Consider the following 16,348-nt stretch of genomic DNA (forward strand, 5'->3'; position numbering starts at 1 on the left):
ATGTTTGTGTCAGAGAGAGAGTGTGCGTGTGTGTGTGTGTGTAATGCAATCTGACAATGGGGGGGGGGGGTGTCTCCACTGCTGACCGAATAGGATGCAGAGGAAACAGTGATACTGAGTGTATCTTTACCGTGGACTGCCTGCTAGCACTCCAGATTTAAGGAGTGAGTGGGTTTTTTTCAGTGGTGGAAAGCTGTGTTGATTTCGTCGACTAAAACTATGACAAAAAATGTTAGTCGACTACCTTTTTTCACTGACGAAAACTAAATAAGAACTAAATAAAAACTAAGCAACGATGACTAAAACTAAGACTTTGACAATTTCGTCCACAAATAAAAACTAGACTAAAATGCTAGGGAGTGGACTAGTGGAGAAGAGATCAGTAGAACTAAAAGACTACAGTATGCTTTATGCTCAGGTGTTGCACTCTGAAAATTGCAAATCTACAAGCTCACAACGCATCGCGCTGAGCTTGTAGAGGCTATTTTCAGCATGCAACCAAGCGTAAAATCAGCCATTATGACGCCATCAAGGCACCGCCAAAATACATTTTAGTCGACTAAATCAACTGTAGATTTAGTCGACTATAATCTTATGATATTTAGTCGACAAAAACTAGACTAACAGTAAAACATTTCAGATGACTAAAATATGACTAAAACTAAATGGAATTTGATTCAAAAGACTATGACTAAAACTAAATAAAAATTTGGTGTCAAAATCAACACTAGTGGAAAGTAACTAATTGCATTTACTCAAGCACTGTCTGTATGTGTCGGTGTGTACCGGTGTCTGTCAGTCACATCTCCTTCCTACCTTGTACTGGCTGATGGGGTATTGTGTGCCAGTGTCTGTCACCAAAGATGGTTAATTCATGAAGATACACCATCCCGATTGGAGCCACTAGAGGCGACACGGTTCGGCGTCTGACGGCAAATCTCGCGAACGTCCTATGTTTACTGGTGCTACTGTAGATCCCGCGAGAGTGTGTTTCATGGGGTAAAGAATGGATCAGAAGCTGTGTCCACGTTCACTCTTCCTTTGGAAATAATAGACTCCAACCTGCTTCCTGTCTCCTAAAAAAGGTGTCCACCTACGTCACGCAGATATACGGGAAGTAAACCGGAGATGGCATGTCTTGCTATTTTGGTCTTGGCTGTCAGTCAGCGTCTCCTTCCTACCTTGTACTGGCTGATGGGGTATTTTTCTCCTTCCTACCTTGTACTGGCTGATGGGGTATTTTTCATACCTTGTACTGGCTGATGGGGTATTTTTCATACCTTGTACTGGCTGATGGGGTATTTTTCATACCTTGTACTGGCTGATGGGGTATTTTCTCCTTCCTACCTTGTACTGGCTGATGGGGTATTTTTCATACCTTGTACTGGCTGATGGGGTATTTTTCATACCTTGTACTGGCTGATGGGGTATTTTTCATACCTTGTACTGGCTGATGGGGTATTTTCTCCTTCCTACCTTGTACTGGCTGATGGGGTATTTTTCATACCTTGTACTGGCTGATGGGGTATTTTTCATACCTTGTACTGGCTGATGGGGTATTTTTCATACCTTGTACTGGCTGATGGGGTATTTTTCCAGCAGGTACTCGTCACAGCCACAGACTTTGAGGATGTATTTGCCCTGGTATTCCTGCACACACATCTTTAGCTGCTCTGGGGAGAGCAGCATGCTGCGTGTCTTCTTACGGATGGCCTCGGCGATCACCTACAGTACGGGACACATATAACATACCGCTTGAACAGGCCTTCTCTCAACCTATGAGCTTGTAGATCTGCTATTTTAAAAACAATCTTGAACATTTGTGCAAATCTTTTAAAATATATATATATTTTTAAAGTGAACATTTTTAGCCAGGGCCATGTGTTATTATCAGTATTAATTCTACCAGACCTGTTCAGGCACACAGTCATGGTTGATCTTCAGAGTGTACTTCTGTTTGTCGTTGTTTGGAGAAACGATCACCCAGATCACTACTATGATCTGACCTACAGAGACCGACACGTAGGACATGAGAAAACAAGTGAAACATAATTATATATTAATAGCAGAGCACTTTTCTTAAATCAGTTTCAACTTTCAGTTCAAGTTCTTAAGCCATTAAGACCGGGAAAGCATCTGTGTCACTTTAGATTTCTTTGGCTATTCAAAAATAGCAGATCTACAAGCTCATAGCACGGCACCATGAGCTTGTATATCTGCTATTTTTGAAAAATCGTGAAAACGTGTGCAAATCTTTGAATATATACATTTTTAACTCAAATATTTGTTCCTGGGGGTCCCTGGAACAACATATTTTGAGATGGGGGTTCGCGGCCAAATACACTTTAAATACAATATCATTTGGGGGTCCTTGACATGAAAATGTTTGGAGAACCACTGATTATAACAACATAGGTTCTTTCAAAAAACTGTAGAAGACATTTGTAGAATCCCCAGAAGCAAAGATTTGAGTTACACATGTTCGCTTTAAAAATATATATTCAAAGATTTACAAAAATGTTGATCTACAAGCTTGTAGCACGGCACTCGGTGCCGCGCTACGAGCTTGTATATCTGCTATTGTTTTTATAGCCAAATAAATCTAAAATGACACAGAGATGCGTTTCCGGTCAAAATGGGTTAAATCAGTTTGAAGGTGTAAAATAAAAAGAAACAAAACAAGCAGCTATATCAAAGGAATGACAGCGGCAGACTCCTTTAACATCCAGAGCTCATTAAAGGAGGAACAAACCCGGCATATTGTACTCTCAGCTAAGGAGAAAATAAATTGATAAACCTGTCATGGTATAAAGATGGAGGAAACGAAACAATGTGTTTGCAAATCAATTTCTCGTCTTCGGGCAGTTTGAGGAAGCAAGGAAATAAAAACAATCAATAAAACTATATTATGTTGAAAGAAATCTTTATCTCTGACTGTGACTGTAATAATGATCACTCTATGCCACTTCTGAAAGTATTGTCTAACAATGACAATAACAGGTGGATCAATACATTGATTAACTGATTAAAAGCATGTCCAGGAGGCTATAGGAGCTCCAGTGCCTGTTGCTTGTTTACATTTCCTTCTGCTCGCTTTGTCTTTGCTCGCATCTGTGTCACTTTAAGATTTCTTTGGCTATTCAAAAATAGCAGATCTACAAGCTCATAGCGCGGCACTATGAGTGCACACAATGCGTCACGATGCGACGCATTGTGAGCTTGTAGAGTTGCTATTTTTAAAAATATTTTTTATACATTTGAAAACGTGAAATGGGACATTCTGCATAATGACTACTTTTACTTTTGGTACTTTAAGTACATTTTGATTCCAATACTTTTGTACTTTTACTTATAACAGAGTATTATATTGCAGTATTGACACTTTTACTTAAGTAAAACATTTGAGTACTTTTTCCACCACTGCACCAGCAGTAGAACCACAGAGTGGCGGTGCAGCTGTGGTCGACGTACCTTTGTCCAGTTTGCAGTAGATGTGTTTGGGCAGCTCCTGGCCTGACTCTATGTTGGGCGGGTAGACGTACATGGCTCTGCTGTGGGGGCCGTTGGCGTCTCTCAGCTCCACTGAGTCTTTGCACACGTTCAGGATGTTCCTCCTGAAGTCCTGAACCTCAGGGTCCTTCACCAGGTCAAACTCACACACCGGCATTCCAATGGCGAAACCTTTACACACACACACACACACAGCAACGCAGAACATGTGTTTCATATGTACAACTAAATGATTTAACTAAATAATATGAAACTCATTGATATAGTTTCACAGGTGTCCTTACAGCAGTGGTTCTCAAACGTTTTCATGTCAAGGACCCCCAAATTGACACTTATTAGCCCACGGACCCCCATTTGAAAAGATTTGCCAAGGACCCCAATAAGAGAAGATTTTTACGGCTCCTCTAGAAGTGATTCTCAACCATTTTAATTTCAAGGACCCCCAGTTTGACATGCATTAGGCTACGGACCCCCAGTTAATGACATTTCTATCTCTGGGACCCCAAGTTTATATTGCAAAATCAATGCTAATTTAACTCTGAGAGTGTACAAATGGTTCCAATTGTACACTCTCAGAGTTACAGACCCATACGGGTCCATTTTGTTCCTAACTATCCCTCATTTACCTGGGGACCCCCTGGAACTTCCTCAATGACACCTGGGGGTCCCTGGACCCCACTATGAGAACCAATGCCTTACAGTACAGCAAACACACTACTAAACAACAAAGTCAACATGCACTCGACAAAAAACTTGGAGCACTCTTAAGAACGAGGCCAGCGCAGAGAACATAATTGCTCTTACGTTCAGGCCTTATTCAATATGGTCAAAATGTGTTTTTCTTCTGTGGTTTACATTGTTTTTGGAAGAATTTTTGAATCCATTAAGACCTGAAGCTGATTCTACAACTAAAAAATATACATTCAAAGATTTGCACACATTTTCACGATTTTTCAAAAATAGCCAAAGTGTAAAATAATGCTTTTTTAGCTCAAATCAAAAAAATGACACAGATGCGTTCCCGGTCTTAAAGGGTTAAACACTGAAAATGTGAAATCTCTTGCTTGTGCCATTTTTTTCAGTTCAGCTGCACAAGAAAATCCTCCCCTGTTTTAGCAGCCATTAGGATTACACCCCGTTACGATGTCAATATCATTGTTAAGCTGCCCAGCTGGGAGCCAGATAAATATAACTGTGGTTGTAGCCGCTCCAGGGCCAGTTGGAACGGAATTTGAGGCCAAATTTGAACTAGAGAGTTCACACTGTTGAGAAGCTTGGAGTAGTTTAAGCATGATGGAGTAATATCATTTGACTGTCAATGTTGCTGCTACTGGCTGTATTGTGTGTGCATGAGACAATAAATGACTTGAACTTAAGTGAGTTAGCATGAAATGAAAAGTAAATTAGGCAATGGGAAATATAATTGTTCCTGGCTGCCAGCCACTGCAAATCCTCACAAAAGAGAAGACTGACTTATTTTTATTTTTTTTGTCAATTCTGTCATCCTCTACCAAGTCCACAGGATCAGATGTGCATATAGCACATTTCATCAGATTGCATAGAACAGTGGTTCTCAAACTTTTTCATGTCAAGGACCCCCAAATTGACACTTATTAGCCCGCGGACCCCCCATTTGAAAAGATATGGCAGGGACCCCCATAAGAGAAGATTTTTTACGGCTCTAGGAGTGATTCTCAACAATCTTAATTCCAAGGACCCCCAGTTTGACATGCATTAGGGCTACGGACCCCCATTTAATGGCATTTCTATCTCTGGGACCCCAATAGTAAAATCTATGTTCATTTAACTCTGAGAGTGTACAAATGGAACCAAATGGACCCGTTAGGGTCCATTTGGTTCCATTTGTACACTCTCAGAGTTACAGAGCCATAAGGGTCCATTTGGTGCCTAAGCTATCAATTAGCTGGGGACCCCCTGGAACTCCCCGGACCCCACTTTGAGAACCAATGGCATAGAAAAGCAATTCTTAAAAAAGGGACCCATGGTACCATTCATTCCTGGATCTCTTTGTTCCAAATTCCCCGCTGCAAGCTTGGCCTGATATGTTTTTTATCCAGCAATGTTATGGATTCCATGTGACAGGTAATCAAAAGTCTTTTTGCAGCACTGAATAGAATCTCTGTGACAGGTTTGTTGGTGGAGTAGCCGCAAACAGTTCACAAAGAAGAAACTTTCATTTAAAAATGCAACGTTTTGGTACCAAGACCTAGGATGGCTGAGGAGAGTCTTTGTACGGATCGTTGCATTTTCTAATTCAAGTTTTTTATGTGTGTTGGCACTCGGAGAGCTTATATATCTGCTATTTTTTGAATAGCCAAAGCAATCTAAAATGACAGAGACGCGTACCCGTATTGAATGGGTTAATATTAACAGAGGGACGGCACCAGAAGAACCGTGGTCTTACCGATCTCTCGGTTGAGGATCTTCTCCTCCCGGTTGCCAACGGGTTCGATGACCTTGAGAAAGGGCTGGAAGAGTCGAAGGTCACAGAGCCTTCTGGTCTCATCGTAGAACTCCTCTCGCTCTGCCTCCTGCAGGAACAACACAAGTCAGTTTTCTTCACATTGAATATTTTCATTTTCACCAGCCGCTGATGCTGCTATGACATCTGAATTTCACTCCAGGTATCAATGAAGGATTAACTTTACCTCATTATGTTAACTTATACCACCATTAAGACCAGGAAAGCATCTGTGTCATTTTAAGATTTCTTTGGGCAATTCAAAAATGGCAGATCTACAAGTTTGCAAATATTTGAATATATATATATTTTTTTTTAAAGGGAATATTTGTAACTCAAATCATATTGCTCCTGGAGGATTCTAGAAATTGAAATTGAAAAAAAAACGTATGTTGCTATAATATCAATCGTACTCAAACGTTTTCATGTCAAGGACCTCCCAAAATGATATGTATTTGGCAGCGGGCCCCCATCTGAAAATATGTTGTTCCAGGGACCCCCACCAGAAGCAAAGATTTGCGTTACAAATGTTCGCTTTAAAAATATATATATATATTCAAAGATTTGCAAGAAAATTGCTAAATTGAATAGCCCAAAGAAATCTAAAAGATTACACAGATGCGTTCCCGGTCATAATGGATTAATAAAGGAATAACTTAGCTTATTATGTTAACTTAAACAAACAAAATGTCTAGATCAATTTAAATCTATATTGCAAAATAAATTAATGTAGCGCTAAAAACTCCCTACCTGTGTGACACTGACAAAGATGTAGGAGGCCTCCTCCTGAAGGAGGTGGTGAAGGGGGTATTTCCGGGCCTCCTTGAACAGGTCGTGTTTGATGGTGATGAGCGTGGCCTCACGGAGACACTCCAGGGTCAGGATCATGCCGTTGGGCAACAGGCAGTCCACCAGAATCCTGCAGACAGGCCACATAGCAGAAAAATAACTTTAACCCATTTAGGCCGGGGAAAGAATCTGTGTCTATTTTTAGATTTCTTTGGCTAATCAAAAATAGCAGATATACAAGCTCGTAGCGCGGCACCGAGTGCCGCACTACGAGCTTGTAGATCTGCTATTTTAGAAAAATTGTGAAAATCTGTGCAAATCTTTGAATATATATATTTTTAAAGCAAACATTTTTAACGCGAATCTTTGCTTCTGGGGATTCTACAGTTTTCTGAAAAACGTATGTTGCTATATCAGTGGTGCTCAAACTTTTTCATGTCAAGGACCCCCAAAATTATATGTATTTGGCCCACCGACCCCTATCCCAAAATATGTTGTTCCAGGGACGCCCCAGAAGAAAGGATTTGAGTTACAAATGTAGATCTGCTATTTTTGAATAGCCAGAGAATTAAATGGATAAAGTGCTTACACAAATGTGTTCCCGGTTTGAGTGGGTTAATGGCTGGCCAGAACATATAACTACCGGGGAACGCAGAACAACAACGATCTTACTTTCTCATTCTCAATCATCACTATTATTGTTGTTATGGTAGCAAAACAAAAAGGGAGGAAAGAAAGTCTAAAAGAAACCAACAACCTTCCAACAATAGTCCAAAGGGCATTACTCATTTCCATTGTTTCAGTTTTAAGTGGCATTATAACCATACACAGACACTTTTATTGCTTACAATGTAAACAGTGTCAGGTGTAAACAGTGTCAGTGTCAATAATATTGGAGATAGGCGTTTCCTTGCATAAAATAAGAAACTCTCATACTGTAGGTCATACATGGGCAACTGGCGGCCCGGGGGCCACATGCGGCCCCCACCTTCACTTAATGCAGCCTGCAGGTTAATATCTGATTACTGATATATTATTGATTTCAGCTGTTACAATTCCAAACATGCAAACATGACCCGCTTTAATTACTTCAGTCTATATTAGTAGCTTAATGACTAGTATTAAAATGATGTTGTCTTTTTTATGTCCAATGTATTTGTATTTAAGTTCATAAAGGTAACATAAGTATTAGTAAATGCATTTGAAATTAAATAAAAATGTTGCTTTTCAGGATTCCAATTACAAAATAGCAAAAGAAATTCTGGATTCCAAAAAAAAAAAAATGTAAAAAAAAAGCTGATCTACAAGCTCAAAACGCGTCGCAGTAGCTTGTAGATCAGCTTTTTTTCCCTTTTTTTTTTATTGGCCCTCTCCCCGCTGCCCACCCACCCCTGCTGTAGGTCATATACAGTACGATCACACATGGTGTCATTATAAAACGCAGGTGACAGCGATCCTCCTAATTAGTCAAATAAATCTCTTAACCCATTAAGACCTGGAACGTATACTCTGTGTGTCATTTTTTGATTTCTTTGGGCTATTCAAAAATAGCAGATATACAAGCTTGTAGATCTGTTATTTTTTTACGTGAAATTTTGTGCAAATCATTGAATATTTATTTTATTATTATATTAAAGCGAACATTTTTAACTCAAATCTTTGCTTTTTGGGGGGTGGGTCCCTGGAACAACATATTATGAGATGGGGGTCCTTGAGAACCACTGATATTATAGAGACATAATTTCATAAAACATTTGTTTTGGATTTAGACATTTGTAGAATCCCCCAGAAGCAAAGATTTGAGTAAGAAAATGTTCCCTTTAAAACAATATTCAAAGATTTGAGTGAAAATATGTTCCCTTTAAAACAATATTCAAAGATTTGAGTGAAAATATGTTCCCTTTAAAACAATATTCAAAGATTTGAGTGAAAAGAATTCCCTTTAAAACAATATTCAAAGATTTGAGTGAAAATATGTTCCCTTTAAAACAATATTCAAAGATTTGAGTGAAAATATGTTCCCTTTAAAACAATATTCAAAGATTTGAGTGAAAAGAATTCCCTTTAAAACAATATTCAAAGATTTGAGTGAAAATATGTTCCCTTTAAAACAATATTCAAAGATTTGAGTGAAAAAAAAATCCCTTTAAAACAATATTCAAAGATGTGCACACATTTTCACGATTAAATGTTTTTTCATTGCAGATCTGCAAGCTCATAGCGCGGCACAGAGATCTGCTATTTTTGAATAGCCCAAAGAAATCTTAAAATTACACAGCTGCGTTCTCGGTCTTACAGGGTTAATCAAATGCATGGTAGGTACAACACGGCAACAGGACACCCCACGGTACATTTGCATGTCAAAGTAGTGAGCTGTACCTGGGAGGCATCAGGTGGATGCCCCATAGCTCCCCTGAGGATGGCCGGGGGGGCATCTTTGTCTGGTGCCCTCAGCTCACACACACACACAGAGCACAACCTGAATAGACAAGAGGAGACACACTGTCATGACGTTTTGTGTGTTGAGGTTCACAGTGAAAAATCAGTGGTGGAAAAAAGTACTCAATTGCTTTACTGATTAGTAAAAGTATCAATACTGCAATGTAGAAATACTCCGTTACAAGTACGGAATTCAAAAATTACTTGAGTAAAAGTACAAAGGTATTGGCATCAAAATGTGCTTAAAGTACCAAAAGTAAAAGTACTCATTATGCAGAATGTCCCATTTCACAAGTTTTAAAATAAATAAAATGTATAAAAATCTTTTGAGAATAGCATTGTGAGCTTGTAAATCGGCTATTTTCTAATGTCCGAAATGTAGTGACTGTATGTTTTGCAATAATAATCAAAATCTACAAAGCAACTAGTAACTAAAGTTTTCAAATAATTGTAGCGGAGTAAAAGTATAATAGTTGCCTCTGAGATGTAGTGGGAGTAGAAGTAAAAGTACTGAAATTTGGAAATACTCCAGTAAAGTCAAAATACCTCTACTTTTTTTTTACGTAAGTACAGTATTTGAGTATGCTTGTTCCTGGAACTCAAGTTCATCGTTGTGAAGCAACACTGGCCAAAGAATGCTGCCTGTAAAAACAAAAAAATCATGCTACCACTGAATGGTCCCCATTAGGTCACTGAACTCTCTGCCAGGCACTAGGAAATATATGGGTGTTTGGGGGGACATCACAGTGTCTAGGGGGACATCACAGTGTCTGGGGGGACATCAGCGGTTCAACTCTTTCAGAGACACAGTTCAGACTCATCACCGGCGACTATATGACCACAACAACACATCAGCAGTGGTGGAAAGTAACTAATTACATTTACTCAAGTACAATTTTCAGGTATTTTTTACTTTACTGGAGTTTTTCCAATATTTTTACTTCTACTCCACTACATCTCAGATCCAAATATTGTACTTTTTACTCCACCACAATTATTTGAAAACTTAAGTTACTAGTTACTTTGTAGATTGTGATTATTATTACAAAACATACATTAACCCCTTTAGCGCTATTTAAACTTTTGGCCATTTGAAAATAGCCGATCTACAAGCTTGCAATGCGTCACAATGCGACGCATTGTGAGCTTGTAGATCTGCTATTTTCAAAAGATTCTTATATTTGAAAACTTGTGAAATGGGACATTCTGCATAATGAGTACTTTCTACTTTTGGTACTTTAAAAGTGCATTTTACCAATTTTACCAATACTTTTGTACTTTTACTCTTTTACTTTAAGTGCTGTGTGGACTGACTCATCAGAAACATTACAACATCATGTTTTGACTTGAACCTCATGTCATAAACAATGCTAATGAATGTCATCAAATTAAGAAGAATAACACAGGAATGAGAATCACAAATCAAGTCTTTCTCTCAATGATGTACTGGGAGCTCTCGTCTTGTCGACTAAATATCATAAGATTTTAGTCAACTAAATCTACAGTCGATTTAGTTGACTAAAATGTATTCTGGCGGTGCCTTGATGGCGTCGTAATGGCTGATTTTACACACTTGGTTGCATGCTGAAAATAGCCGATCTACAGGCTCACAACTGCAACATGTTGTGAGCTTGTAGATCTGCTATTTTCAGAGTGCAACACTCGAGCGCAGCCAAACATAAAATGACTTGTCTTTTAGTTCTACTGGATCTCTTCTCCACTAGTCCTTCACTAACATCTTGTCAATATATTTAGTCTTAGTTATAGTCATGATAGCTTAGTTTTTATTTAGTTTTCGTCAGTGAAAAAAGGTAGTTGACTACCATTTTTCGACATAGTTTTAGTCGACAAAATCAACACTGGACTACATGTAACCACCGATACAGTACGCTTGTCGCCTTAGCCACTGCTTTATCAGGAAGACACTGTTTACTCTGCTCCTTTCTGTATGACTCATTGTGTCCTTATCATGTAATGTGGGAGGATATTTTGAATGATCAATTTCTAATCAACGGAGGAACTATTTAAAATATCTTGTTCACTCGCTTCAACTGAATCATCACTCACCACCCTTTAATAGAGGTAAACACCACACAGATAAATTCACAACACGTCTGCCATTAAATAATCCGGTCCCTGACCAACTGTTCTTCAGAGGGCTTGTGTTATAATGAATACAGTTGCCTTGTTATACAGAAGCTTATTGCGTGAACACCGTGACTGTCTTGCATTCAAACAATGAGGAAACAGTGTCGCGAGACAGAGAGTAAAATTGGTAGAGTAATTGGCCCGTACAGTCAACCTGAACCATAATGAATTAAGGTTCACAGTCTCTTAACCCAACGCATCTGTGTCACTTTAGGTTTCTTTGGCTATTAAAAAATAGCAGATATACAAGCTCATAGCGCGGCACCGAGTTAGGAACTGCCCCCAGAAGCAAAGATTTTAGTGAAAAATATTCTCTTTAAAAAAATATATATTCAAAGATTTGCACAAAGTGTTCACGATTTTAAAAAGAAATAGCAGATCTACAAGTTCATAGCGCGGCACGAAGTGACGCGCTATGAACTTGTATATCTGCTATTTTTGAACAGCCAAAAAAACAACTAAAATGACAGAGATGCTTTCCCGGTTTTAATAGGTTGTTAATATTTTTTGCGAGGTTGTGAAGCAGGATGAAAACATGAGGACATAACAAGGGGGTAACTAAGCACAGGAACAACACATGGGATCAATGTGTATTTTAGAACGTAAACAAAATAAAGAAGTGACAAACAATCGCTGTGTGGGTTTTTTGAAACAAATCACCCACTGAGCAGCCAGTGACCTAATCTGTGGCCCTAGATCAGGATGCTGCAAACCCCCCTCAGGGACCGAGGAGGAAGCTTCTTCCCCACAACACAGGATATGTGGGGTTGAGGAGGAAACACTGGCCCTCCTAGACACACAAGTCCACTTTCAATGCTGAAAAAATGCAACTATAGGCTGAGCACTGTCTGTCTGTCTGTCTGTCTGTCTGTCTGGTTGTGGGTTGTCACATCAAAAAAGGAAGCTTAAGTTTCAGCCAAGTAAACTAAATAATAGGTGGTCAGCTGTCTCACACTCAACAACGACACTATCTGTCTAAACAAAAATGAGAAACAATTGTTTTACTCTGTCAGTGAAATTGGTTCAAACAATGAAGTTTTGTTTTCAATAACAGCTTTTTTGTCGATACGACACGTTGTGACCTTGTAGATCTGCTATTTTCAAACATTTTAGTACTTTTACTTTGGTACTTTAAGTATAGCCTATTTTGATGCCAATACTTTTTTACTTATACTCAAGTAACATTTTGAACACGGGCCTATTACTTGTGACAGAGTATTTTTATATTGTGGTATTGTTACTTTTACTTAAGTAAAAATATGCGAGTACTTGTTCCACCACTGAATGAAAACTGTTTAAGAAAATGTTCAAATGTTTTGTTTTGTGTGATGATGGGGAGAGGAAGAGTGCATGGTTGGTTAGTGGAAGTGTGTGTGTGTGTGTGTGTGTGTGTGTGTGTGTGTGTGTGTGTGTGTGTGTGTGTGTGTGTGTGTGTGTGTGTGTGTGTGTGTGGGGAGAGAGAGAGATTATTACCTCCTACTGTGATGGTGTGACAGTTCCACCCTTCATGGTTCAGTTCAGTCCATTTCCACAGCTGTCACTGCAATGACTGTATGATGAGAGAAAGTATGTAGAGAAAATATAACACAAACATGTATATCATCTATTATATATATGCCTCTCTAGTAGAGGTATTCACACTATAGACAGCAAAGCTAGCTGCTTTGGTTCCAATACCTATAGCTACTCCCCCATGTACCTTATTGTGAAACTCAAGCGACTGAGTAGAAAGCCCAAACTGTCCTTTACATACTGTAATTCGCCATGTCTGTGGTCTCTAATGTTTAGACACATAACTGTTATGATGGAACAGGTACACATAGGGCTAGCTTGCTACATATAGCTCAACAGCTAACGGCTATACCTTGGCATCCATCCCCTTGTTAAAGGAATAGCAGCACAACATCATCATCATCATCTCCACATTAAATCCCTCACTAACAACAAACAGAAGAACCAGCATCGTTTCACAGAGACGCTGACCTTCTCTATAGGCTGCTCATCCACACAGTGAAGCGGCTCAGGATGATGATAAACCTGGTTGGTTTAGAGACAGCTAGCCGGCTACACTGTCTGTCTGTACTGCTGCTTGTTTGGTTCCCCCGGCACCAGCCAGCCAGCCTGCCTGCCTAGCCATGGATCATCACACGACGGTCGTCTGTCACGACCGTCATGGTTGAACTTCGACCTGGCGTTTGCGCTTTCTCCCTTGACGGCCCGTACATCTACACGAACGTTCAGATTTCAAATATAAATTGCTTGCCCCATGGCCACGGATGTTATGATTGTGTACGGGTCCTACAGAAGTACCCGTATTTCCGTATTGTTCAATGAAAAGCGTTTTAATCCGATCGGTGGCCATTTCCTCATAGAGTTATAATGTATCAGAGAGTGCAGTACACCTTCCAGCCGATAGGATTATCTAATTGAAAAGGTATGGAAAAAATACGGAGAAAATGGCCACCGATTGGATTAAAATGCTTTTTATTGAACAATACGGAAGATACGGGTACTTATGAGGGCCCGTATATAAGTGTAACATCCGTGGCCATGAGGTCAGCACTTTATATTTGAAATGTGAACGTTCATGTAGATGTACGGGCCGTAAATGGAAAAAATGCAAACACCAGGTTGACGTTCATCCATGACTGTCATATATCAGGGCTACAACCAGCCAGGCTGAGGTAGCCCGGCAGCCGGGTCGGTGTCTGCTTGCTGTCCGCAGTGGTGTAAAAGTAACTGAATACTTTTACTCAAGTACTGTACTTAAGCACAATTTTGAAGTATTTTCTTTTTACTTTACTGGAGTGCTTCTACTCCACTACATCTCGGAGTTAAATATTGTACTTTTTACTCCACTACAATTATTTGAAAACTTGAGATTTTGATTATTATTACAAAGCATACACATTAACCACTTCAGCACTGTATATATTTCTGGACACAAGCTCACAATGTGTCCCGTAGATATGCTATTTTCAAAAGATTTTGTATACATTTTATACATTTGAAAACTTGTGAAATGGGGACATTCTGCAAAATGGGTACTTTCGACTTTTTGGTACTTTAAGTATATTTTTATACCAATACTTTTGTACTTGTTTTACTCAAGTAAATGTTTAATTCCGGACTTTCACTTATAACAGAGTATTTCAACATTCATTGCAGTATTGATAGATACTTTTACTTAAGTAAAAAAAATGGAGTACTTCTTCCACCACTGGCTGTCCTGACCGTCTCCCCTGCTGCCTGCAGCTCTCCCTCCTATCGGTGGATAGATAGATCCGTGTCAGTAAACCGTTACTCCATGGCGACGACGGTCCCTCCTGCCCCGTGCATGGTGGTCAATGACAGATCTATAGATCTACACTACTGTGTCCATCTGGACGTCCGTCCGTCTGTCTGTCTGTCTGTCCGTCCGTCCGTCTGTCCGTCTGTCCCGGGGAGGATGTGATGACAGTGTCGCTGGGAGCAGACTGACTGGACAACTTGTCCTCTTGCGACAATGTTGTAGCCACGCTGTCTGCGCGCTCCTCCGGGCGCGTAGCGCGCATACACACATACACACACACACACAGCAGCCCTGACACATGACTGTCATGTCATCATGACAGTCATGGATGAACTTCAACCTGGTGTTTAAACTTTCTTTTTTTGTTGGTCCGTACATCTACATAAACGTTCAAATTTCAAGTGTTTACCTCATGGCCACGGATGTTACAATTATGTACGGGTCCTCAAAAGTACCCGTATCTTCTGTATTGTTCAATAAAAAGCATTTTAATCCGATTGGTGGCCATTTTTTCCATATGCTTTCAACTAAGTGATCCTATCGGTTGGGAGGTGTACTGCACTCTGATACTTTATAACTCTATGAGAAAATGGCCACCAATCGGATTAAACTGCTTTTTATTGAACAATACAGAAAATACAGGTACTTTTGAGGAACGGTACATCATTTTTACATCTATGGCCATGGGGTAAGTACTTTATATTTGAAATTTGAACGTTTATGTAGATGTACGGGCTGTAAATAGAGAAAGTGCAAACACCAGGTTGAAGTTCATCCATGACTGTCGTGACAGACGACCGTCGTGTGATCCATGGCTAGGCAGGAGCGATACTGTAGATGTTTATTATACAGATGGTCCGTCAAAATGCAATGTTTTGATCGGAGCTATTAATAGAAATAATAGACCAATTCTAATATCAACCCCCTTGCAGACGCAAGAATGTTTGGGAGATTTGATGATTTGATCCATATGTCGATCAAATAATTATTAATATTTCCTGCATAGTTTTCTGTTGCAATTGCAAGTGCAGTTTCTGATTGACAGTGTCTAACACTGTCATGTTTTGGCAAATGTCATTAGCCTTTTGAAAATGCCAGGCATGATATTTGCCACACATTGACTATATTTACAATATCAATTCAATTTGACTTTATTTCAGACATAGGCTATTTTGCATACCAATATCATAGGCACATATCATTATAAATAGCCTATGGGCAGGATCTGAGGTGTAACATATTACAATGTGCAGTGGTATCGGACCGTACCAACACCGAAGGAGAACGTCTAAAAAGCCTTGTTATATTTACTTCATAAGATAAGAATGTCCATTTTTCAACATTGTAAGGGATTGTTGTGTGTCAACATTATTGGTCCAAACACAATGGTGTTGCCTTGGTGTGTGATTCCGTCTGGGAGAATGTAACGTTTATTTCGGACTCTCACTATGCTTTCCTGCACCGGGAAATCCCCCCTCTGCTTGTGCGATGAAAAGAATACCAAAACGCTCGCCCCAAAACACGCTCACCCCGGGTCTAATCCAGCGACCTCGGAACGGTTGCCACCAGGTATTCGTACACTTAACTTGATTGATTAATTGAATACTTGACGTGCTTTTTTGGGGGGGCAAACTGTTAATGCAGTTTAATACGAATACAATACTAAAGGGATTGAACCTGAGAAAGCA

At 39.5% G+C, this 16,348-nt stretch overlaps 1 protein-coding gene across 2 annotated transcripts in view; it reads right to left on the minus strand.

Annotated features, from left to right (window-relative positions):
* LOC311052002 (phosphatidylinositol 4,5-bisphosphate 3-kinase catalytic subunit alpha isoform-like) overlaps positions 1-14,785 on the minus strand; it is a 52,651-nt gene extending 37,866 nt beyond the window's left edge. Inside the window, exons 1-8 of one of the 2 annotated variants that reach the window (XM_084066750.1) lie at positions 14,578-14,785; positions 12,842-12,917; positions 9,161-9,260; positions 6,743-6,911; positions 5,936-6,062; positions 3,472-3,681; positions 1,912-2,006; positions 1,570-1,725 (exon numbers count right to left, since the gene is read on the minus strand). In XM_084066750.1, coding sequence (XP_083922876.1) covers positions 1,570-1,725; positions 1,912-2,006; positions 3,472-3,681; positions 5,936-6,062; positions 6,743-6,911; positions 9,161-9,216 — 813 coding nt within the window. In that variant the 5' untranslated portion in view covers positions 9,217-9,260; positions 12,842-12,917; positions 14,578-14,785. Of the gene's footprint in view, positions 1-1,569; positions 1,726-1,911; positions 2,007-3,471; positions 3,682-5,935; positions 6,063-6,742; positions 6,912-9,160; positions 9,261-12,841; positions 12,918-13,232; positions 13,352-14,577 lie in introns of those variants that run through there. The other variant, XM_084066751.1, reaches the window with a different exon arrangement.
* Between the last annotated feature and the right edge of the window lie 1,563 nt (positions 14,786-16,348).

The sequence above is a fragment of the Gymnoscopelus microlampas genome, assembly GCF_963454915.1.
Source record: "Gymnoscopelus microlampas genome assembly, chromosome: 9".
Taxonomy (NCBI): domain Eukaryota; kingdom Metazoa; phylum Chordata; class Actinopteri; order Myctophiformes; family Myctophidae; genus Gymnoscopelus; species Gymnoscopelus microlampas.